General features: G+C 44.0%; 1 protein-coding gene across 1 annotated transcript in view; it reads right to left on the bottom strand.

The window, feature by feature from the left end:
• The window catches only part of COL6A6 (collagen type VI alpha 6 chain), a 127,324-nt gene that overhangs the window by 45,392 nt on the left and 57,399 nt on the right, over positions 1–24,533 (bottom strand). Inside the window, exons 21-24 of the mRNA XM_087917157.1 lie at positions 22,624–22,686; positions 20,959–21,021; positions 7,213–7,275; positions 5,303–5,365 (exon numbers count right to left, since the gene is read on the bottom strand). Of these exons, the coding sequence (XP_087773283.1) occupies positions 5,303–5,365; positions 7,213–7,275; positions 20,959–21,021; positions 22,624–22,686 (252 nt within the window). The remainder of the gene's footprint in view (positions 1–5,302; positions 5,366–7,212; positions 7,276–20,958; positions 21,022–22,623; positions 22,687–24,533) is intronic.

Raw genomic sequence — 24,533 nt, 5'->3', positions numbered from 1 at the left:
AATGTCTGGACTAAGATTGAAGGAGATTGGGGACCCCTTGTACTTGCCTAAAGTGTCATCGAAGACCTCTTGGAAGTCTTGTATGAGCATCGCCTCCCAATCTTCTTCGTCTGTGTGATTGATGCCTGCCATCTCGATCCCTAGCGGTGTGAACCATTGTAATCCAAGTAGGCTGGGGCGGTCTTTATCTACAATTGTAAGTGGTAAAATATTGGTGCGGTTTTTGTAGGTGATCTTGAAATGCTCGATGCCAGCCACTGGGATGCGGTTCCCTTGGTAGTCCCTCAGGATCAATTTCTGGTCACTTAGTTCTTGGCGGTGTATGCTGGGTATTAGACGCTTTATGGTGTGCCAGGAGACCATGGAGAAGTAGGAGCCAGAATCTACCTCCATGGTGCATGGTTGGTTTTGATACCGACCTTGATGCGTATCTTCCGTGCATCTATTGGTGAAGAATGGGCAATTATGACTGTTTGGTGTGTTTCTTCTCTTTGCGGTGCCTCATTGAATCTTCTGTTTCGGCTGTCCCTGCTCCACCAGCTGTCAGTCTGGTGGTCCTGGTTTTTGGTGGGGTAGCCATCTTGTCTTCTCCGGCTGTTGCCTCGACGCCGGGTGCTGAAGTTTCTTTTATTATGGCATACTTTAGCGATATGCCCCCGCTTCTCGCAATGTCAGCAAACAGTGTCCAGGAACTTGCACTCAGAACGTGGGTGATTTCCTCCGCAGCCGGCACACTGGTACCCCAACTTACGACCTCGCCAGCCTCGCCGATCGCATTCCGACTGAAGTTGGTGAATCTCTTCTTCGCTGTCAGAAGGGGATTCGGCGTCACCATGATGGGTGGTGGCTGTGAGTTTTTCTGGTGTGGTAGTTGCCTCGCTGGTCAATTGACAATCAGTTCAGTTTGAATGCCACATTCGGGCCGCTGACTTGCAGGTAGCTTCAGCTGCAGTTGCTTCGGCTATGGCGTCGGCAAGGGAGATGTCACCCTTGGCCATTAGTCTGCCTTGGAGTGCTGGGTCTTTCAGGCTGAGAATGACCCGGTCTCGCATGGCCTCATCCAGGTTAGTGAATCCACACAAACCTCCAAGGTCCCTCAGGTCGGCCACAAATTCACCGATGCTCTCACCCTCATGCTGGTCTCGTTGATAAAAATCATGCCTTCGGATAAGAGTTGGTACGGCCGGAGCATAGTGGTTTCGGAGGATGGGAGCTAGGTTGTCCCAATCCATCGTTTTGACATCTGCGGGCTTTGCTAGCGCCTTGGCCATTTTGAAAACGGCGGGTCCACAGTGCATTAAAAATACCACCTGTTTCTTGCTGCTGGTGGCGTCTTTCAAGTTGTTGGCTTCCAAAAACATTTGGAAACGATCAATGTAGGACTCCCAGTCCTTGCTGGCTGGGTTAAATGGTGCAGGCGGCATGGCGCTGCTGGCCATTTCGCTGGTCGTCTCTGCGCTGTTTGCCACATCTGGTTAGCCTTGTTGTCTCAGAATCCCATCCTCGTCGCCAGTGTTATGTATGGTCGGTGGGTCCCATGAATAGATGAGGCTTGAGTAGTGAATAACAGCTCTTTATTTAATAGATAGATTCTGAGACAAAAACCCTAGCGTGCGGCAGCTCTTCTTATAGAGCTGGCCGTGGCTAGGCAGCCAATGACAACTCTTTGCCGCGCTTGGTTTCAGCCAATCGCGGCAAACCCTGTATGAGCCAATCAGGAACGTTCAAGCCATCCAATCACAACCCGGCTTTTCTGGATCAATAGGAACGCAGGGTTTCAAGCCTGCTAATATGGAACAAACATGGTGTCAATTAAAGTTGAAATCAGTCAAATTTTAAAAGAGGTTAAAAACTGATACACAGGTTTTTCAAACATCTAAACTTCAAAAATCTAAACTTTTTTAGATTTGAAAATTATTGAGTTCAACTAGTACAGTATTTGCATGGAAAAATGTCCCTACAGCTGAATGCCTCTGTTTACTTCTATAGGCCATTTTACATCCCTTTTTGATCCTTTGGAATTTAGCTCAGTGTTTACAGATTAACAGAGTTAACCTTATAGGTCATCTAGTCCAACCCCCTGCCCAAGCAGGAGACCCTACATCATTTCTGACAAATGGCAGTCCAATCTCTTCTTGAAATTCTCAAGTGATGAAGCTCCCATAACTTCTGAAGGCAAGCTGTTCCATTGGTTGATTGTTCTCACTGTCAGAAAGTTTCTCCTTATTTCTAGGTTAAATCTCTCCTTGTTCAGTTTCCATCCATTATTCCTTGTCTGGGCTACAGGTGCTTTAGAAAATAGCTTGATCCCTTCCTCTCTGTGGCAGCCCCTCAAATATTGGAACACTGGGTTATCAGGTCTCCCCTGGTCCTTCTCTTCACTAGATTAGTCAAGCCCAGTTCCTGTAACTGTTCTTCAGATGTTTTAGACTCCAGTCCCCTAATCATCCTGGTTGCTATTCTCTGCACTTTTTCTAGAGCTTCAACATCCTTTTTATAGTGTAGTGACCAAAACTGGATACAGTACTCTAGGTGTGGTCTTACTAAGGCTTTATAGAGTGGCATGGTATTTCACATGTTCTTGATTGTATCCCTCTGTTAATGCAATTTAGGATTGCATTAGCTTTTTTGGCTGCTGCTGTATACTACTGGCTCATATTTAGCTGGCTGTCCACTAAGACACCAAGACCCCTCTCACAGTTCCTCCTATTAAGGCTAGTTTCACCCAGTCTACATGTGTGCTTTTGGTTTTTCTTGCCTAAAGTGTAGGACTTTACTTTTCTCTACATTGAATTTCATTTTGTTAGAAAGGGCCCAGTGTTCAAGTCTGTCAAGATCTATCTGGATCTTGAGCCTATCTTCTTTGGTGTTAGCTATTCCTGCCAGTTTAGTATCACCTGCATATTTTGTAAGTTCTTTTCTATTCCCTCATCTACGTTGCTTATGAAGATATTGAAGAGTACTGGGCCTAAGATGGAACCTTGTGGCACCTCAGTGCTTCCTTCCTTCCATGTAGACTTAGATCCATTAAGGACTACTCATTGAGTACGGTTTGTCAGTCATTTACAAATCCATCTGGAGCTGATTCTATCTATCCCACTTTTTTCTAGCTTCCCAAGAAGTAATGGTCTACTTTGTCGAATGCCTTGCTGAAGTCTAAGTATATTATGTCCACAGTATTTCGCTGGTCTACTAATTTAGTTACTACGTTGAAAAATGAAATAAGATTAGTTTGGCATGATCTATTTTTAACAAACCTGTGCTAACTGCTAGTTATTATTTTACTTGTTTCTAGATGTTGACAGATCTGGTTTTTTATTATCTTTTCCAGTATCTTCCTGGGTATTGAGGTTAGGCTGATTGGTCTGTAGTTTCCCGGGTCTGTTTGTTTTCCTTTTCTGAAGATGGGAATCACATCAGCTCTTTTCCAGTTCTCTGGTAGTTCTCTGATACTCCAGGATTGTCCTAGTGTGCCATCTGTTTTTTGTAGATTAGTACATCTAGGAAAGATAGTTGTTGGTTTGTTTCCGTTTCCATGGTGAATTTGATTTGGGTGTGTGTGCTGTTTAGGTGTATTAGGAAATTGTTTAGGTTTTCTTTTCCATGGGGCCAAATAACAAATGTGTCATCAATGTATCTTAACCATAGTTTGGGTTTGTGGGTGGCATTTGCCAGGGCTCTGGATTCTAATTTTTCCATGAGCAGGTTTGCAATAATGGGTGACAATGTTGATCCCATAAGAGCTCCTTTAATTTGCTTGTATCTTTGTCCTTGTATGGCTGTCCAAACAACCAACTACCATTCCTAGATGTACTAATCTACAAAAAAACAGATGCCACACTAGGACACACCATATACCAGAAGAAAACACAACCAACCGCTACCTCAATGCCCAATCCCACCACCACACAGCATAGATAAACTCCGTGGTCAAAACACTAATTGCCAGAACCAAATGCCTGGTAGACAAGACACACATAAAGACTGAACTATGCACCCTGTCTAAAGTACAGCCAACAGCTTCCACAAAAGCAAAATCACAGGCCTGATCCACAAAAACACACTGAGACATAATAGAGACCCAGAGGATGAACAGACCTATGGAACAGCTGTCCTGCCCTACATCAGAGGTACTACAGACAAAATCAGTAAGATACTACACAGGCATCACATCAAGACTGCCTTCAAAACAGACAGCAAAATAGCAGCCATCCTAAGAAACCCCAAAGATAAAATTGACTTGGAAAACCAAGGCGTATATGAAGTCCCCTGCGCATCATGCCCTGCCACGTACATTGGACAGACCAATAGAAGAATAAGTACCTGCCTAGATGAACACAAAAATGCAGTAAAAAAACCTGGAACACACTTCCTCACTAATCCAACACATGAAAGCCACAGGTCATAGCATCAACTTCAATGGCACCAAAACCCTAGCCACTATAGAAAACCCCAGCTACAGAATTATCAGAGAAGCCATAGAGATTGAGAAAAGACCTGAACGCATGAATAGAAGAGATGATTCCACCAGACTGTCAATTATCTGGAAGCCTGCACTCACAAACAAAAAAATCTCCATACCACAAGCCAAGCAAACACCTGGGCACAAACAGACCACCCCCAGACCCAAACACACCGCAACCAGCCACCCAGATGAAACCTAGCTTCCTAATAAAAGATAGCCAGCCATTCACCCAAATCCAAACCGCACTACAAGCCCCCAATACATGAAACACAATGTTGCCAGCCAATCAAGACAAAAAAATGCTACAAAACAGACAGAACGTATTAAGAAACACCAATCAAGCAGAACACAGCAAACTCCAAGACCAATAAATACAGGCCAAGACTCCCAATCAATCAGAATGAAGAAAAAAACCATTCTGGCACAGCAGTAGGCTAGCCCCAAATTTAAAACTGAAACGGCTGTGAAAGTCTGACTCACAGATGAACACAATACAGAAGCCTGATAATGGCAGATGAGATTCTGCTGAAACATTGCTACAACTTTAAAAGCACAACTATAATGATGTGGGAAAATACCCAAACAAAGCTGAATACCATAAATGTAAGTACCCGCGAAAACTTAAGAAAACATAGATAGCTATAGATGATAGATAGATAGATATAGATATAGATATAGATATAGATATAGATAGTATTAGTAGCTTGAGTTCACCCTGTTTGTTCCCCAGACTTTGTGCATTTGTATATAGGCACTTGAGATCTTTATGTCATTTTTAAAAATATCAATTTATTTTTCAATAAAACTTTTACAAGAAGATAATGAAAATGAACAAACCTTCATTCCTTGCTGGCCAGGGGGACCTTTTTTTCCTTTCTCTCCAGGTTCCCCAGATTCTCCCTGTTTTCCAAAATAAGTTACATGTGAGAGTCAAATAGAGGTATGAATAATTCTAAAGTATTACATGATGCTACAATCATTTAGTGCCAATATTTTAAATATAAAATCAAGATCGGATATTTGGGGGGATATTTTTCCTACTGTTATATCACTTTATAAGTCCTAAGCTACTGGCTTTATTTTACTATTGACAAATATCCTTATAGTACACATAATCCACATTAACAGGTTGGTTTAGAGCTTAACCTGAATATACAGTATAATGTTTGGATGATTCCTAGCTATGCTGTTTTTACTATTTCAGTTGCTTTTGATGAAGTGTAGTTGCCTCTATCTTAATGAACAGAAATTCTGCATTTTTAGCAAAATAGTTAAACATCAACTGGTCCATTTTCCATTGGTGATGAGAAAAACAGTTCCTGATACTTTATGTCTGGAATTCAGCATTAACAATCCATTAAACCAAATAAACTCTAAATGCCAAAGTGTACGTTTCTTTATGTTTAGAACTTTTGGGGGGGAGAATAAATCTTGAAAAATTAAAAAACATTCAGTTTTCTATAATTTGATGTATTCAACACCATTTTAGGACTCCCGTTCCCAACATCTTTGGCTTCAGCACATTATATATGGTAGTTGGAATTTGAGAGTTGCAACACAAATTTTATGGTATATGATCAATCAGTCTCAGCACATCTGGAACAGTGGTGGGATTCAAATATTGTTGCCACCAGTTTGGTGGGCGTAGCTTGGTGGGCGCGCTTTGCATGTGTGCGCACGCATGCCAAATGCACGTGTGTGCCTCCTGCAAACCTGCTCAATCCCGGTCATTTCAGCAGCTGCCGCGTGGCACTATTCTGTGCCACACAAAGCAGCTGCGCTTCAAATTCAGCAGATAAAAGTGAGTATGGGAGCACAGGTGGGTGGGTGGGTCCAACAGCAGAGTGGTGGAGAGAACCGGTTCATTCTCTGCTGCTCATCACTCCTACCGGCTCCCCAGAACCGGGCCGAACCGGTCAAATACCACCACTGATCTGGAAACGATTAAGGAGAAAAAGGCTGATCTATATCATAGATATATGTTACGTCTCACCTGTGCCAATGAGGTGAGAAGTCCAAATTTCCAAATGAATATAAACAAGCGAACAAGTCCAGTAATGACAGGGTTAAATTCCTTGAGCCAGAAAAGTTCTTGGCAGTCTCACACAGCTGTCTGCCAATTCCGATAATAAAGCAAGAACATAAATCACAAGCTATCGCCACACACAGAATCTTTCGAAGCTTCTCTCACAAATTAACACGTTGTCCCGAACAAGTTCTCAGAGCGAACACACCCACTTTTATTTTCTGTGGGGCGTGTCAGTCCCTCATCTCAGTCTCTGATTCATCCTTTCTTTTTACGTTGCCTGCGCAGTTGCCTCGCATCAAGCCAGCATTCCTCAGCTTGCTCCTCAGTCAAAGGCTCTGATACGCTCTCCTGATTATCTGCCGACACCTGAGGCACAATCAGGGAGGAAGGTCTTGCCGAGGAGGAAAGTCCTGGGGAGGAAGGCAATTCCAAATCCTCTAACAAAGCAGGCTCAAACCTCAGAGCCAAATCCTCCCTTTCCTCACCATCCAAGTCTTTGTCCTCTAGCAAAGCAGGCTCAAACCTCAGAGCCAAATCCTCCCTTTCCTCACCATCCAAGTCTTTGTCCTCTAGCAAAGCAGGCTCAAACCTCAGAGCCAAATCCTCCTCTTCCTCATTGTCCAAGTCCTCGACCTCTGACAAAGCAGGCTCAAATCTCCGAGCCACAACAGATATACTTTACACTCTATATAGAAAAATTCAGTAACAGAGACTCTACCTTATTCCCTCTGGATCCAAGCTTTCCTTGATTCCCTTTAGGCCCTTCATCTCCAATATCTCCCTGTAAATAAAACAAATATTGTATCAAATGTTTAATGTTGATAGAAACTCTCTTCTATAAAGGGAGCAGAATATCCCGTGAACTTTCATATCCATTCTGTTCCCTTTTGAAATTGTGAATGGCAACTCCTAGGTCAGCCTTGGGATAGCTTTGTCTGGGTTGCCTTCTAATGTTTGCCCCCTCTCATTTTCAAGGGCATTTCTTTTCAGTTTTTTGTCCCTTTAAGGTACAAGTTTCTTCCTTCCTTCCTTCATTTTATATATCAAGCACAAGTTCCACCAAGTCAAATACTCTACAGAAAGCTGCAAAGCTATGTCTGCTTTTGAAATGTCTTGGGGCTTACACAAGAATAGAACCTCTCTATTATGCTCTGGCACTTGTTACATTTGTTTCAGGTTGGTGGCTCTCTGAAGGCTATTTGAGGGTTGTGGCAGCTGTGGGACGTGCAAGACTGCCTTTGGAGCTGGTAGCAAGTCCAGCAATTGATTGGCAAACCTCTGGCTGATTGGAAAAAGCCCCAGATTGCTAAAACCACAGCTGTAGAGGGGTTTTTCCAGAACAAAAAACAAAAGCAATTTGCAAGTGTGTGCCTTGTTGCTGACCTGGACTTGGAATAACTGAGTTACAAGGAATTTGGGATCAGTATGGAGGCTGGCAGGGCTGACCATGAGGGATCCTCCTCCCAGCAGAAAGTGCTTTTATCACTGTTGCCTTGGGCTAAAACTAGGAAGAGAGTTTAGCTGGATTCAGGTCAGCTGGGTCAGAGATTGCAGCCAAGCTTAAGGCTAGAGCTCTTGCTTCTAAAAAGCATACTAGGGCTGAAGAGAAGCAAGCTAAGTGAAGGCAAAAATGCTTAGATAAAGAATTTTAGAAAGCTAGGAAGAACCTTGAACATCAGAAGCCGTCAACACAGGCCAAAGTGGCTGCTGGTGCGTTTTCCCACCATATTTCTGAGGACAGGCCTCAGCCAGAGGAGACTGTGGGGCCCAGTAACCTACGTGTATAAGCCTGGTCTCCAGGGGGCTCTAGCAAGCAATATATTCAGTCTTCATATTTCCCACCTTCTAAAAGTGCTATGGCAGGTATGGTGATAACTACTGTGGAAGGTGAGCAACTTGCTGTAAGGCCTGTCCTGGAGGCTACCTTCAGTGGCAGGGTTCTGCCCAGGAGAGCCTCAAATTCTAGAAATGCCATCTTACTTCAGAGCTTGGATCTCACAGGCCATTAGGCAGGACATAGCAGCAGAGTTTCAGCAGTGGCAGTAGTTGCCCACGTCAATGGCTGAGCAGAGGCTTTACACCAGTAAGGGGCAACTCTACAGGCCTCATTCTCCTCAACCTTTGTTCAGAAGCCAGTCCTCCATCTTGGAGGAAGAGCTATGGGATGATAAGGATTTGTCTGAGAATGAAGATGGATCATCTAAGCACCCTGGCCACCAAAGGGTTATTCCATCTGTTATAGATCAAGAAATGAGAGGCTAGACCAGAGCATTAACAAGGAATGGCTTTATTCAACAGAATAAAGGGCTGTCGCGTCTGCAGGCTAACAAGCAGACATGCTCAGCGAACAGCGGCTGGCTCAACCTTGCAGCCGGCTTTTATAGCCGGCTGTCGAAGGGAGCCAGCCAATGGGAGCTGCAAACGCCCCCGCAATAGGAACGGACCTGGTTGGGAACTTTGGTCAGTCTTAAGGACATAACACCCCTTCCCCCCAGATGCGAACATGTATAGTCTTTTAGATATGCTGGTGGTCTGTGCTGGCGCCCAGAGCGCCGTGGCCCCGGTGAGTCACTGTGTGGCACAGAGTTCGGGGAACCCGGACTGGCTGGAGTTGTAGTGCCGTCAGGCTCTGGAAACCGGACGGGTCCCAGCGCAAGGTCGCTGCCACTGGGTTGGGTCGCCTCAAAGTCTCTGTCCCCCAACCCGGAGGCCTTGGTGGTCGGCAAAGAAGGAGAGTCAGGTGTGCAGACTTGGCCTGTTGCTCGCTCCCTCAGTTCGGGTGGTGGTGACAGGTTTCTCTGATGATCGCCGATTGGACTCTGGAGAGGCGACTGGAGATTCACCGGAGTCCTTGAATCTGCGTTGGTGTGGATGCTCCGTCGCCGCCTTATCTGGTCCAGGTGTCTGCGCCAAACGCGTCCGTCTTCCAATTGGACCCGATAAGATCTCGGACCTGTGACGGCGATGATCTTCCCTGGAACCCACAATGGATCTCCGGCGTAGTTCCTAGTGAACACTGGGTCCTGCAACACAAAATCCCTGACCAAACTGTCAGAATTTAGAGGGGTATCAGGGCAGTAGTGGGGGTGTAGCCTGTCTAGCACAGTTCTGAGGCGTCTACCCATTAGGAGTTCAGCTGGTGATTTGTTTGTGACCGTACAGGGAGTCGTGTGCTGGCTTAGAAGGAAACGGGAGAGTCTCGAATGCCAGTCTTCCTGGTTGAACCTGGCCAACTCCTCTTTCGCTGACCTAACGGCTCTCTCCACTAACCCGTTGCTGGCAGGGTGAAAGGGGGCCGTGAGGATGTGCCTGATACCCAGGTTGGTGACGAACCTGCTGAACTCGGCCGATGCAAATTGTGGGCCATTGTCTGACACCAGGGTATCTGGTAGGCCGTGTGTCACGAACAGACAGGTCAGGGCTTTGGCAACCGCCTGGGTGGTGGTCGTGGGTAGGAGGGCCACATCAATCCATTTTGAATACGAATCCGCGACCACCAAGAAAGTCTTGCCATGTGTTGGTCCGGCCAAGTCAATATGTAGCCGTGACCAAGGTGCGTTGGCGCTTTCCCACTTAGTGGGTGTGGTGATTGGCGGTGATGGTCTGGATTCCTGACAGGGGCAACAAGAGCTTACCCACTTGACGATCTCGTCATCCATGCCGGGCCACCAGACGTAGCTACGGGCTAACGCTTTCATCCGGACGATGCCCGGGTGGCCCTCGTGCAGTGCTCTTAGGACGGCCGTTCGCAGTGTGGTTGGAATGACGACTCTGGTCCCCCACAGCAGGCAACCCTGTAAACTGGAAAGCTCCTGTTGGCGAGTCTTAAAGGGAGCGAATTCGGTTGCAAAGTTAGTGACCGGCCACCCCCACCTTACCCAGTCCAGGACCTGGGCGATTGTTCTGTCCTTCTTGGAGTGGGAGGCAATGTCGCTAGCGGTAACAGGTAGATTAGGTTCGGTAACGTCAAAGATGGCATGGACCGGTGCGGGGTCCTCCACAGGAGCAGGCAGAGGGCAGCGGCTGAGGGCATCGGCATGGCTCAGATTTTTTCCCGGGCGGTGGACGAGTTTGTAGGAGTAAGCCGCCAGGAACAAAGTCCATCTCGTCATCCTGGGTGACAATACTTGAGGGGTTTGTTTGTCCCCGGATAACAGTCCCAGAAGTGGTTTATGATCTGTGACTAGTTCGAAATTGTGACCAAAAAGGAATTCGTGAATTTTTTTTACCGCAGCAACTGCGGCTAGGGCCTCCTTATCAATTTGGCTGTAATTACGCTCAGTAGATGAAAAGGTTCTGGAAAAGAAGGCGATTGGTGCCTCGGAGCCATTGGGCAATCTGTGGCTTAAAACAGCTCCTATCCCAAAAGGGGATACATCTGCGGCCAAGACTAAAGGAAGGCGTTGGTCAAATTGTATTAAGACTGCGTTTGAGGTAAGTAGAGATTTGACAGCTTTGAAAGCATAATCTTCTTTCGGTCCCCAGTGCCATGGTGCCTTATTGTCTAGGAGCCTGTGCAGGCGTTCCGCTACTGTGGCTTTGTGGGGTAGGAATGATGCGTAGAAATTTAATAAACCCAAGAAGGCTTGTAGCTCTGATTTTGTGGACGGCGTGGGAGCCTCGTGAATAGCTTTGACTTTCAATTCCAGTGGGTGGATGCCAGAGGCGTCAATTCTATACCCCGGAAAGTCCACCTGCTTAGTGGCGATGGCACACTTCTCCCTTTTTAGTTTGAGGCCATGCTGTCTGAACCTGTCTAATACCGCTCTGACTCTTTGGAATAGTTGGGGTCTGTCCCTGGCTGAGACCAATATGTCGTCAAAATAAGGTACCACGCCAGGGAGGCCCTGAAGAATTCGTTCCATTAGTGACTGGAAGATCCCTGGGGCGACGCTAACGCCAAATTGGAGACGCTTGCACCTGAACGCCCCCCTGTGAGTCACGATAGTTTGTAGGTCGGCTGTTTGACTGTCAACAGGGAACTGCTGATATGCTTGTGACATGTCCAATTTGGCGAAAATGGTGCCAGGCTCGAATGTGTGTAGAAGGTGCTGAATGACCGGGACTGGGTAAGCGCTAACCTGTAGGTAGCGGTTAATTGTGGTCTTATAGTCTGAGCAAATTCTCAGACTGCCATCTTTTTTGAGAGGCGTGACAATAGGGGTCTCCCATTTAGCAAAATCCGTGGGCTCAATTACTCCTTGCTTGAGTAATTTGTCTAGCTCCGCGTCCAGCTTAGGGCGTATAGCAAAAGGGACTCTCCGTGGCTTTAAACGGACGGGAACTGCTTGGGGGTCTACCGAGAAAGAAATGGGTGTGCCATTGTAACAGCCTAATTCACTGCTAAACACATCAGAGTAGTCAGAAAACAGGGAGTCGATATCAGAAGCTGAGACAGCATGGATACCCATTATACTAAGGCCGAGATAGGGGAACCAATCCAACCCCAAAAGACTAGGGAGGGTACCGTCAACAACCACTAAAGGCAAATGGCCTTTGAAGGTTTTGAATTTAACGAGGAACTTGCCTTTGCCGAGTATGGGGATGTTCTTCCCTTGATAATCCCTCAAGGTGAGATGGCACTTTTGAAGTTGTTTCTTCGATAGGCTGGGTTGGATTTTCTTGAGCGTGCCCCACGAGATGATTGAGAGCGCTGACCCTGTGTCCACTTCCATGCGGCAAGGTTTACCTTCTAAATGGATAGAAAGTGTGATTTTATTAGTGGTATGAAAAGTGTGATTTGCGTGATAGCAAGTGTAACAGCTTTCTACTTGCCTTTGGGGCCTAGAAGGAGAATAAAAAGATGAGCTTTGTGAAGTGTTGTGTGTTGCTTGGCAGGCCCTGGCGATATGGCCCTTCTTGTGGCAGTTGTTGCAGGTAGTGTTCCGGAACCTGCAAGTTGTCCGGGAGTGGGAGCCTCCGCAGGATAGGCACAACAGAATGTGTTTTGGCGCGTTGCTGTTATCCTGCCTGGCCCCTACCTGTGGCTGCCTCGATGGCTTGAGACGATGAACTTCCGAGTGTTCAGTAGGGTTGTCCTCACTCACCACCTCCTCGGAGTGAACAGTGGTGGCACCGGTTTTGGGTATCGTGCCCTGGATTTCAGCGGCTGACTGGGATGCTAGCTCTGCAGCTAAGGCTTCCTCAATGGCTTGGGAGAGGCTGAGGTCTTTTCTGGCCAGCAAACGCCTCTGGAGTCTTAGATCCTTGACTCCGCAGACGAGTTGGTCAAGCAACATGTCATCTAGGTAATTTTTGAACTCACAGTGGAGTGCTGCTGTCCTCAGGGCGGCCATGTATTGATTGATGGACTCCCCCTCGGCTTGTTTCCTCATTCGAAAAGCAAAGCACCTCGCGATCCGAGATGGTTTAGGGGAGTAATGATTAGAAAGTGTTTCCAGCAGCTCTGGCCACGGAACGTTCTTGATTTCTCATGGAGCAAAAAGAGCTGTTGCGGTATCGAAGACTGCAGCCCCGCAGTAGCTGAGGAAATATGACTTTATCCAGTGTTCCGCTGCATCAGCCAGACCGATGGCATCAATATAGTGATTGAAGCGATTTCTGTAAGAGTCCCACTTCTCTTCATCCGGCTTAAAGGGCGGGAATGCTGGGTTAGTGTTCATAATGGCGCCTCAGTCTTGGGTAGACTGTTCTCTCTCTCTCTGGGTATACGAGGCCCAATATGCGCTAGCGTGAGCGCAGGTGGCTGTGGCTGCAGCAACTCACCTGGCTCAGTGACTTCAGCTCTGTGTTTGTGAGCGTTAGAGGCTATTGCTGTAACGCCGTGACTATCAGCAATTTTTTGAATCTCGCGCTCCCGGAGAGCGTTGGCGGCTGCAACTGACAGAGATTCAACTTTCGCGCTCTCTGGGTACGATGGCGGCTGTGGACACAGCGCCGAGCTTTGCTTGAGTTTTCGAATTCAAACGACAGCAGTTTGAATTACGCGCTCTTTTCAGAGCAGGGCGGCTGTAGCTTCAGCGCCTGACTTCACTCTCTCTCTGTAGCTTCCTGTGCGAGCGGCTACAGACGCTTCACTTTCACTTAGCTAACTAGCGAACTGACCGAGCTCTCTGCTTCGCGGCTGCGGTTCAGTTGCCGATCGTGACTTTCAGCTCAATTGAATGCTTCTGGTTACCCGATCCCATCCTCGTCGCCAGTGTTATAGATCAAGAAATGAGAGGCTAGACCAGAGCATTAACAAGGAATGGCTTTATTCAACAGAATAAAGGGCTGTCGCGTCTGCAGGCTAACAAGCAGACATGCTCAGCGAACAGCGGCTGGCTCAACCTTGCAGCCGGCTTTTATAGCCGGCTGTCGAAGGGAGCCAGCCAATGGGAGCTGCAAACGCCCCCGCAATAGGAATGGACCTGGTTGGGAACTTTGGTCAGTCTTAAGGACATAACACCATCCAAGCCTATTTAAACCTCTACTCTTCAAGGCTAAGAGCATGGCTCGCCTCAGAAAGCACCCAGTAGCCCAGGATACTCAAGATGAGTCAGAACCTGAGGACTTCATTTTTACAGAGAAGACCACAGAGGCCAATGCCATACCTGTGCTCAAGATGTTTCTAAATATGATCAGGAGATAGTGGGTAACTCCGGGAGTTTAGTCCTGACCCAGTAGTTCAGAGACCACATTCTTCAATATAGACCTTGAACTACTGGATACAATTCAGTTTCCGTCAGTGGATGCTCCTATAGCGGCCTTAACTTTGTCATCGATGTTACACCTGATGCTGAGGATTCACTTAAAGCTGAGGAAAGGAAGGAGATGTCTCTTCACAGAGCACATCAGGCTGATGCCTGGGCCATCAGGGCTTCCACAGTGGCTTCTTTCTTCACTTGGGCCTCATTGTGTTGGCTCAAGCAGCTGCAGAGAAAGATCCCAGTCCACCAGGACCTTAATAAGATTATTTCAGCAACTGAATTTATGGTGGGTGCAATGCTGAATGCCACCAAGTTTTCTTGCCTCTTCTGTCACAGCTTATCAAATGTTGTGGCTCCATCATTGGAATATGGACAACAAAAATAAGTGGAAGTTAGCTTCCTCCCCCTTTAAGGGGGAGACGCTATTTGGGGAGTCTCTGGATCCATTTTTAGTGGAAATCAGAGTCAAGCAGAAGATTCTTCCATCTCAGGGCAGACAAGAAGACTATCACCCTTTGCCCTATTTTAGGAGACCCTCCTACAGGCAGAGGGAAGCTGGGGTGAGCTTTCCCTGACAGCAATGGCCCTTTTTCCCTAGATCTGCCTGCCAGGCAGATAGGCCAGCATTTGGATCCAGAGGCAGACAGCAGTCACAGGGGAAACAGCCCTTTTGTGGCAACAATAGTAGATCCTTCAGACACTCCAAGTGACATCAAGCTGGATCCCCCCCATAGGTGGCTGTCTTGGTCTATTCACACATTGCTGGGAGCAGACCACAACAGATGCCTGGATCAGGGAGACAATAGGAGCAGGGCTGTCCCTCAAGTTTCTTTCTTCACCCCCAAAATGTTTCATCTGTTGCCCGTTTCCCGATATCCAGCAAAGAGGGTCCTCATTGACTCAGCAATCCAGCATTTGCTAGACATTCAGGCCATCCAACCGGTGTCAGTGCACCAGAAGGGGCAGGGGTTCTATTCAATGTTGTTCATTATCCCAAAGACCTCTGGTGGGTGGAGAGTGATTCCAAATATCAAGGGACTCAACAGGCATCTGGTCTACAGAAGATTCAAGATGCATTCCCTCTATTCCATTCTGGAAGGGATTCACGGAGAGACTTCTTGACTTCTGTGGATCTGACAGAGGCTTACCTCCATGTGCTTGTTCATCCAAATCACTGACAGTTCCTGCAGTTTTGCTATGCCAGCTGCCATTTTCATACAGAGCCCTCCCATCAGCTCCTCAAATGTTTATCAAGATCCTGGTGGTGGTGGCAGCATACCTCAGAACCTTTCCCATCAGGATCTAGTGCTACTTGGATGATAACCTGATCAAGTCTTCCTCGTGCCTACAAGCAGAAGAGGATCTTCATATGACAACTGGTATCCTCCAGGATCATGGCTTCTCAATAAACATGGACAAGTGTCATCTGGTTCTCTCCACACGGGGTTGATTATAGACACCTTAACTAGACATGTCTCTCTCCCAGGAGCAATGGGACAGCATCAAGGCCTTCACAGTCCAGATCCTGTCAGCCAGAAGGATTCCTCTCACTTTGCTGTCTTAGTTCCTGGGCAAAATGACCTGCATTGCCATAGTTCCCTGGGCACGATTTCACTCCTGGTCTCTGCAGTGGTTTCTGCTTCCCTATCAAAAGATGGGCCAAGACATTTCAGAAGCAATTGTTCGAGTGCCACCAAGGGTACTTCATTCCCTCCACTGGTGGCAGTCCTGAGCTATTGTTCGGGGTTGTTGCTTCAAGGAACCCTGAAAGCTGATTATCATAACTGATGCCAGCCAATTGGGGGGACCCACCTGGGATCACAGGTGACCCAGAGGTGGTGGACGCAAGAGGAGCTGCATCACAATATAAAGTGGCTGGAGCTCAGGGCAGCTCGACTGGCTCTCAAAGGATTCCAGCAGGAGGTTTCAGGACAGCATATTCTACTCTTCATAGACAATGAGGCCACCAAGGCCCACATCAATTGGCAGAGGGGCCCCAGATCCAGTTCCTAATGCAGGAAGCAACTCTACTGTGCCTTTGAGCAGAGAGACATCTACTGTTGATACAGGTAAAGCACATCTCAGGAGTATTGAATGTGCAGGCTGACTGGCTAAGCAGGGCCACAGTTGACCAGTTGGAGTGGCATCTGCATCCCAGTCTGTTCAAGGAGCTTTCAGAGCAGTTCAGCTGTCCAATTCTGGGCCTCTTTGCCTCTCCATCAAACACTCAACTTCCAAGGTTCCTTATGAGGTTTCCAGCACCAGGGGCAGAAGAGGTCAATGCACTGTGCCTGTGGCCCCATGGCCTGTTGTATGCCTTCCCTTCTCTTCCTGATTCCAGGTACAATCAGGACAGTGCTGTCAGAGAGGGTGGAGGTCTTGCTACTAGCTCCACACTGGCCCAGATGACTGTGGTTCGCCGATCTGGTAAGCCTGTTGATTTTCAGGCTGTGGAGGATTCCCCCAGGCAGAGTGTCCCTCAGCCAGGGCCCCATCACACAGGGTCTGGAGCCCCAGTGATTACAGTTGACTGTCTGGCATTTGAGCGGGGACTTCTGAAATGGGACAAGTTTTCCATGAAGGTCATACAGATGATTCAGTCAGACGACCTTCCACTGCTAGGATTTATGATGCAACATCGAAGAATTTCTGTAGTTGGTGTTAGAGACAACAAATTGAACCCACCTTGGTGTCAGTGGTAGATATGCTGGAATTTCTGCAAGACGGTCTAGACAGTGGTCTATCACTGAATATCTTGGAATGGCAGCCTTGGCTTTGGTGTGTTGTTCAAGAACCTGACCTCTCTTGCCCAGCACCCTAGAGAGAGAGAGCCTTTCTTAGGAGTGCATTGGTACCCCACTTGGGACCTTCCAAAAGTATTACAGGCTCTGACTGTGGCACTGTTGGAGCCTGTACAAGAGGCCAGCCTGTGCCTCCTAATGTACAAGGTGGTTTTCCTGGTGGCCATTACATCAACCAGAAGGATTTTGGAGTTGGCAGCCTTATTGGTGCTGAAGGATCTGTATATTTTCCATCAGAACAGGGTGGTTCTGTGGCTGCACCCTGCCTTTCTACCTAAGGTGAAATCCTTGTTTCATTATTCACAGGAATTGGAGATTTGTTGGGCAGAGACGTTGTCATCACCATCCCCATTCATCCAGCATTATAGACTGGGCACCTTTGCATCTGTGGAAGCAGCCTTTGGTGGGGAAGTCCTGCAAGGGGTATATGTCAAGGCAGGGACTCCAGACCAGACCGATGCCTGCCCATGGGACAGCCAGCTTTTGTATGTCCCACTCTGGATTCTCCCGTCAACTCAGTGGAGAATGGGCATTGGTACGTACCTGAATGCCATTTCTCGGGGAGTCCACAGGAGAATCCATCCCCACCCTGTAGACTGTCTGGTCCAGAATCCAGGAGGGGTTGCCTTCAGCTTGGAGAAGGACTGGATTCACTTTGCCTTCATTTCGACTGGGGACCGTTACCATGGAGGCGTGTCCTCAGAATTCAGCTCAGTCTGAAGAGCACAGATATGAGACTATCCACTCTGGATTCTCCCATTGACTCCCCAAGAAATGGTGTTCGGATAAGTACCATTTTAAAGCTCATGCAGAAGCCTGGGAAAAAACCTGGAAAAAATATGAACTGTTTTAATGAGCAACAAAAACTACATTTGTTCATACAGATAGTCCTCAATTTATTACCGGTCGCTTATGTTCATTTAAACTTATGATGGACGCCCTCAAAGGTACTATGACCCAATTATGAATTTGTGCAACCTGCCCTCCTCATGTGATCACATGTTGGTTGATTAGTAACGTTCCTGTATTTATGGTCATTTACAGTGTCCTACATTTCTGTGACCACATTTATGATGTTTTTGATTAAAACTGGCATTTACTTCAAGTTTTTGGCAAAAACACCCCATAGAAGCAATGCATTTGTTTTATAACTTCAGCATTTGCTTTATGACCATTGCAAAAAAAGAAGATAATAAAATCAGGTAGATTAAATGACTGACCCACTTGATGATTGTCATCTTTTATGACAATATTAGGCAGGCTCCATTATCATCATAAATCAAGGGCTACTTGTACAAGTTTTGAGATACATTCAAATCCTTTCTGAAGTATGCACCTTTAGTAGTTTAGATATAAAAATGTGTTTTATGTTTTATGTAAAGAAATAAGGTAGAGTGTAAATGGCTGAAATAGTTGCAAATAGATTCTATAAGGTGAAATAATAGAAATGTGCAAATATATCAGTCTGGTATTCCAACCTTGTAATGGTTGGATAGGATACAAAGCATTCAGGTTCTGATAACTTTTTTTCAACATAAGAATAAAATGTGGCTGCATCATTTTAAGTGTTCCAACTGTTCCAAATGCAATCTGACATATCTAGGTAGCGGAGAGGTTGCATCAGTTGTTTTGTGCTTTATTTTTCAGATAGCTAATGCAATATGGATGTATGCATGCAATATTTGCATTGGTATTGGCAATGCTGCTGAGATTGTGTGAGTACAAAATTACAGTACAGGTTTGGTTTAATTGGTTTATGGAACTTTTGCATGTGTGTCTATTCTTTTGAGTATGCTCTTATGTGCTGATACTCTCAGCCTCTGGTAATATTTAAATGGCAAAGATGTTTTTTGGGATGATTTGTTGATCTTTGGTGTTCTTGTATTATTCTCTATTTGCTTTTTTGTCTTTTTACAGTTATGTTTTACTTTGCATTTAAAAACATAAAAACAATGTCAGCTTGGGCCATTGTAGAAGATAGAGCAGAAGTCTTCAAACTTGACAGCTTTAAGGCTTGTGGACTTCAATTCCAGAATTCCTCCTCCAATCATGTTAGCTCAGGAATTCTGGGAGTTGAAGTCCACAAATCTTAAACTTGGCAAGTTTGAAGACCTTGAGATAGAGCTTTAGTATGGCAGTTTATTCTTGCATATATTTCTGTTAGTTATGCAATGAAAATGCACTAGCAACACCCCTTTTTTCCATCCATTCCTTTGTGCAAGCAAAACAATAGCAAAGAGCAACAGACCACACTGGACTTGTGTCCACCAGAAGGAGGAGGAAGTGAGAAGATCTGTGCTAAATCTTGCTAAATAATTGCATCTATGATGCAGAAATATTTAAAAAAAACACAAACTAATTTTAATAAGGTGACCAACTGTCCTCCTTTTGTAAGTTCTGTCCTCTCTCAAAAAGTGTTCTCCTACATGTCCTCCTTTTTGATATTTGAAGACTAATCTGTAAATCTCTGTATTTGATTGATGCTGATCTGATCCGTTGTGTGTAATGTGACGTATTTGACATGAAGATTCATCAAGGCTCGGTACAGTGTGGTGAGACGCGATTATGAGACGCATGCGCTCCACACAGGAAAATTGTTTTGAGAGAGTGTGCTGCATGCAAGAGTGCACCGTGAGCAAGAGTGCACCCGTGTGCAAGAGTGCGCCGCATGCATGAGTGCACCGTGCGCAAGTGGCTTTGTTTTTTTTCTTCAATTTATTTGTCTCCTCCTTTTCATTGTAAAAAAGCTGGTCACCTTAATTTTAAAGAAAAAAAAAGTAACATTATAGATAATGCTATAGGAGTATACCAGTAATTCTTAAACAATCTCAGAGAACCAGATAAGAACTTTAAAGATGGAAATAAACTAGCTAAACCTAAATGATGTAAACATTGCCTTTATATATAAAACTAGTCCATGATTAACTGTAATTATTGAAATTCTTGCAATATTGGCTTTTAATTATTTATTGTTTATTCCAATTCTGCCTCCAGGTCAATTGCTTTGCTTATCTTCAGACTGGAGAAATGAAAACTGAAAGGAGTACCAATAAGATTAGCTGTTTAGACCTGCTAATGTAATGGCTCAATATTTAAGGTTTATTTAGAGAACTGAAAATGTCTTTCTGGTTTTTTTTTGAGTTGTGACCCTCAGTGAATAGCTTATTTCCTGACTTTGAAGAAATCTGTAAAAACATGACTATTTCATGAGACTTTAGGGTGTAAAATATTATGACTACTGTACTCCTCAAGTGAGAAATGGTGTTTTAAGTTTGAACAATCAATTCTTCTATGTTCGGTTTTACATTGCTTTTTTAAAGGATTATTAGGGTTTTATCTGTTTGAGTTTATAAAGAAGAGAACTATTGACTACTCAGAATCAGCTCCAACTGGAGTGATTTATAAGCCTTGTAAACAAAAGAAATAAATGATTTTAATGCTAAATTTAAGCTAACAAAACATTTAATGGATTACAGCAGAACTGTGTTCCCATTATTTCCCTTGAGGATTTGTGTTAATGTTTTCAGAATTAAAACCATCCTTTTGGCCAATGCATTTACTAGTGGATTGGCTAGTAACAATCAGCTGCCATTCCAGGGATTTGTGTCCTAACAGTGGTAAAGTAGGGATGCAGGACATGTTGTTTCTGGAACACTGAGTCATTTCAAGTTTTCTTTCATCAGAATGCAAGATTCTCTAAATTATTCATCAGAACATGTTTTTTATTTTGCGTATTACTCTGCTGAATACATTTATAATTAGGCCCTACTTTGAAAAGTTTGAGAAACATTGCATGTTCAAAAGTTTGAGAAACATTGCATCTTCAAGTTGCCAAGATTGCATGTTTCTCAATCTTGGCAACTTGAAGATGAACAGATTCAATTCCCAGATCCCCCAGCCAGCATGCCTAGTTGGGGGTTTCTAGGAGTTGAAGTCCATCCATTTTCATGTTGCCAAGTTTGAGAAACACTGCACTAAAAATGAAAGTCAAAAGAATTGAAAGTTGATATGTACTAGACGGCCATGGTTTCCTGGTTGTCCCTTTTCTCCTTTCACACCAAGAATACCAGTTGTTCCCTGAGGAGAAAAAAAAAGCAAAAACATGGCAATAAAAATAAGTATTATAAAATACACAGTTTATATACTTCTTTCTATTTTTACAATTCAGATTAATGAACCAAAATATACTGCATATTAATTTCCATATGAAAAGAAATTATAACTTGCATTGTTGGCAAGACAATATGAATCAATGTTTTTGCCCAGAATATTAACTATGCTTCAGAAAACTTCTTAATGAATCACAGATATAACATTATTAAACTTTGAATATATGTTTGTTTTTATCATGCTATCATTCTGTTTATACTAGTTTCTGTCTGGCAAAATATGAAGAAATAGGTAAACGCTCATTTTTACATTTTTTTCAAAATACGCTTACAGATATTTAATAGCTGGTTTTTAAACTTTTTACATGCAAAAAAATAATTTCATTGTTTGATCTAGAGACAATTTAAAATACAACTTTTGTTTATTTATGTGTTGTCTATTAGAGCTATACGTTGTCTTTTCATAAACAAACAGTATTCTGGACTGTTTGTTAATGTAACATGACAATAAAATGCCAAATTGTTTTTATAGCACAAAAGCAAATAATTTTTCCAAGGGCTGTGGAAGAGTGCTAAAGACAATTAAAGCATCTTCTGAACTTATTACTTGAAGCTCAGAAATATCATTTTCTATCCAAAGTCTAGTACAGCTACTATTAGTGTCTTAGCGCTTGAGTAAGCATGCATATAAATACATGCGCATGCACAGATGACTCTTTTATCATCAGCTAGCCATTTTAGTTTAATAACACTTCTGCCAGAATTGTCTTATGTGCATTCACATATATTTGTATAGTATGAGGAGGCTCCTAAAAGTGGACACACTGCACTGTTTGATGCTTCAGGCAGATGGGGAGTAGAATAGATGCTGTATTTGCTTTTCAAAATGGCCTTCTGAATGCTTTGCATAACACAATAAAAGAGAATCAATTTTTTAAAAGGAGAAATTTAAAAAGAGAAAACTGAGAAAAAAAGTTTTTAGTGCACACAGGCAACATTTCTATACAAATGTTTTTAACAGAAATAATAACTTTCCAATCAGCCTTCTCAGTTCCTTTAATAATTTTATGTGTAATGTGTATCATTTTATTTCTTAGACAATGAATGACTCATTGAGTTTTTAATAATATACTCCTTAATGTATCATTTTAAAATGTCTACAAAATAACAATGTATCACACATACAAAATCCTTACTAATTAGAGATTCTTTTTGTGAATAGGTAAAAAATATGTATGCTGGCAGAAGTGATAGTGTCAAGTCAAGCTTTATAAGGCTCACTGATCCAGATGCCATTTAAAAAGGGGTCAGTATGCAATACAAATTACGATGTGATTTACGTGATAAAAAGGCTTGCACTTGCATTGTACATAGCCTAGAAATAATACATAAACTGGTTGTTATGTATAACTTCTAAAATGTAACAGAGGGCTTTTACCACTAAATGCTATCTGATTGAATCTTATCAGTTGATTAGTTTAATTGCAAATTATGTGTATTCTAATGTCATTATCTTTTCTTTTTACACATATGAATGTGACTACACATAGAAGCACATGCTAATATCTACCAGGGAACCTTGAACTCCTTGATCTCCTTGCAAACCATCTGAACCAGGATTTCCTTCCTCTCCCTGTAAGAAGATACAGTTCTTGAATATCAACTTTACTACAGTATAAAAATTTCTCTCAGATTCAGAATTCTGAAAGTTGCTATTCCAATTATCTGGAAGAACACAAAGGTGGATAGAGCTGTGTTAGAAGGAATAACAGAATAACAGAGTTGGAAGGGATCTTGTAGATAATCTAGTCCAACCCACCACCCAAGCAGGAAATCCTACACCATTTCTGACAATGGCAGTCCAGTCTCTTCTTGAAAGCTTCTAGTGATGAAGCTCCCACAACTCCTGAAGGAAAGCTTTTCCATTGGTTGATTGTTCTCACTGAAACAAAATTTCTCCTTATTTCTAGATTGAATCTCTTCTTGATCAGTTTCCATCCATTATTCCTTGTCTGGCCTTCAGGTGCTTTGGGAAACAGCTTGCCCCCCTCTTCTCTGTGGCAGCCCCTCAAATATTGGAACACTGCTATCATGTCTGTATCTGGTCCTTCTCTTCTCTAGACTAGCCATGCTCAGTTCCTCAGTTCATATCCTTTAGTCTCCCTAATCATCCTGGTTGCTCTTCTCTGCACTTTTTCTAGAGTCTCAACATCTTTTTTTATAGTGTGGTGACCAAAACTGGATGCAGCATTCTAGGTTTGGTCTTACTAAGGCTTTATAGAGTGGCATGGTACCTCACATGTTCTTGATTGTATCCCTCTGTTAATGCAATTTAGGATTGCATTGGCTTTTTTGGCGGCCACTGCATACTGCTGGCTCATATTTAGCTGGTTGTCCACTAAGACTCCAAGACCCCTCTCACAGTTCCTGCTATTAAGACTAGTTTCACCCAGTCTATATGTATGCTTTTGGTTTTTCTTGCCTAAGTGCAAGACTTAACTTTTCTCTGCATTGAATTTTTAATGCTTTATTACCCTATTGGTGCCTCTCCCATTCACTTGCAATAGGAAATCATTAGGGGTGAATTATCCTTTCATGACACTTGACATTGCATTTTTGGTTTTTCTTGCCTAGGTGTAAGAGTTTACTTCTCTATGCATTGAATTTCATTTTGTAAGTTAGGGACCAGTGTTCAAGTCTGCCAAGATCCATTGGGATCTTGAGCTGATCATCTAGGGTTGGCTATTCCTCTCAGCTTAATATCATCTGTAAATTCGATAAGCTAACCTTCTATTCTCTCATCTAAGTTTTTTATGAAGATATTGAAGAATACTGGGTAGAGGTGGTATTTAGCAGGTTCTGATCAGGTCTGGAGAACTGGTAGCAGAAATTTTGAGTAGTTCTGAGAACTAGCAAATACCACCTTTGACTGAAGATTTTACAGTATCCTTCCCCTGCCATGCCCACCAAGCCACACCCACAGAAATGGTAGTAAAAAATTATTGAATCTCACCACTGATACTGGGCCTAAGACAGAACCTTATGATATCCCACTGCTTACTTTCCTCCATGTAGACGTAGTGGCAGTTAAGGACTACTCATTGAGTATGGTTTGTCAACCAGTTACAAATTCATCTAATGATGATGCTATCTATCCCACTTTTTTCTAGCTTACTAAGAAGTAGGTTGTGGTCTACCTTGTCAAATTCCTTGCTGAAGTTGCATTTGACCATCTAACTCTGTCTTGTGAAACAAATTATTCAAGCTCAAAAAACAAGTAAATTGCAAGGCATGGGGAAAAGAGCTGGAAGATGATATGGGGAGACACATGCAGAATTCCCATCCTAATGAGCACTTGCTTTGGACAGTGGTACAATGATTATTCCTCCCAAACCTTGTGAGTAAGAAAGGATTGGAAGATCAGACAGAAACAGAAGTAGATTCCTATGCCTGATGCAACTCACTTATGAGGAATTGCAG

This window comes from Pseudonaja textilis, chromosome Z (genome assembly GCF_049901715.1).
Source record: "Pseudonaja textilis isolate UNSWEBS1 chromosome Z, rPseTex1.2, whole genome shotgun sequence".
In the NCBI taxonomy this organism is placed as follows: Eukaryota; Metazoa; Chordata; class Lepidosauria; order Squamata; family Elapidae; genus Pseudonaja; species Pseudonaja textilis.
This window is presented reverse-complemented; position numbering and strand designations above follow the sequence as displayed.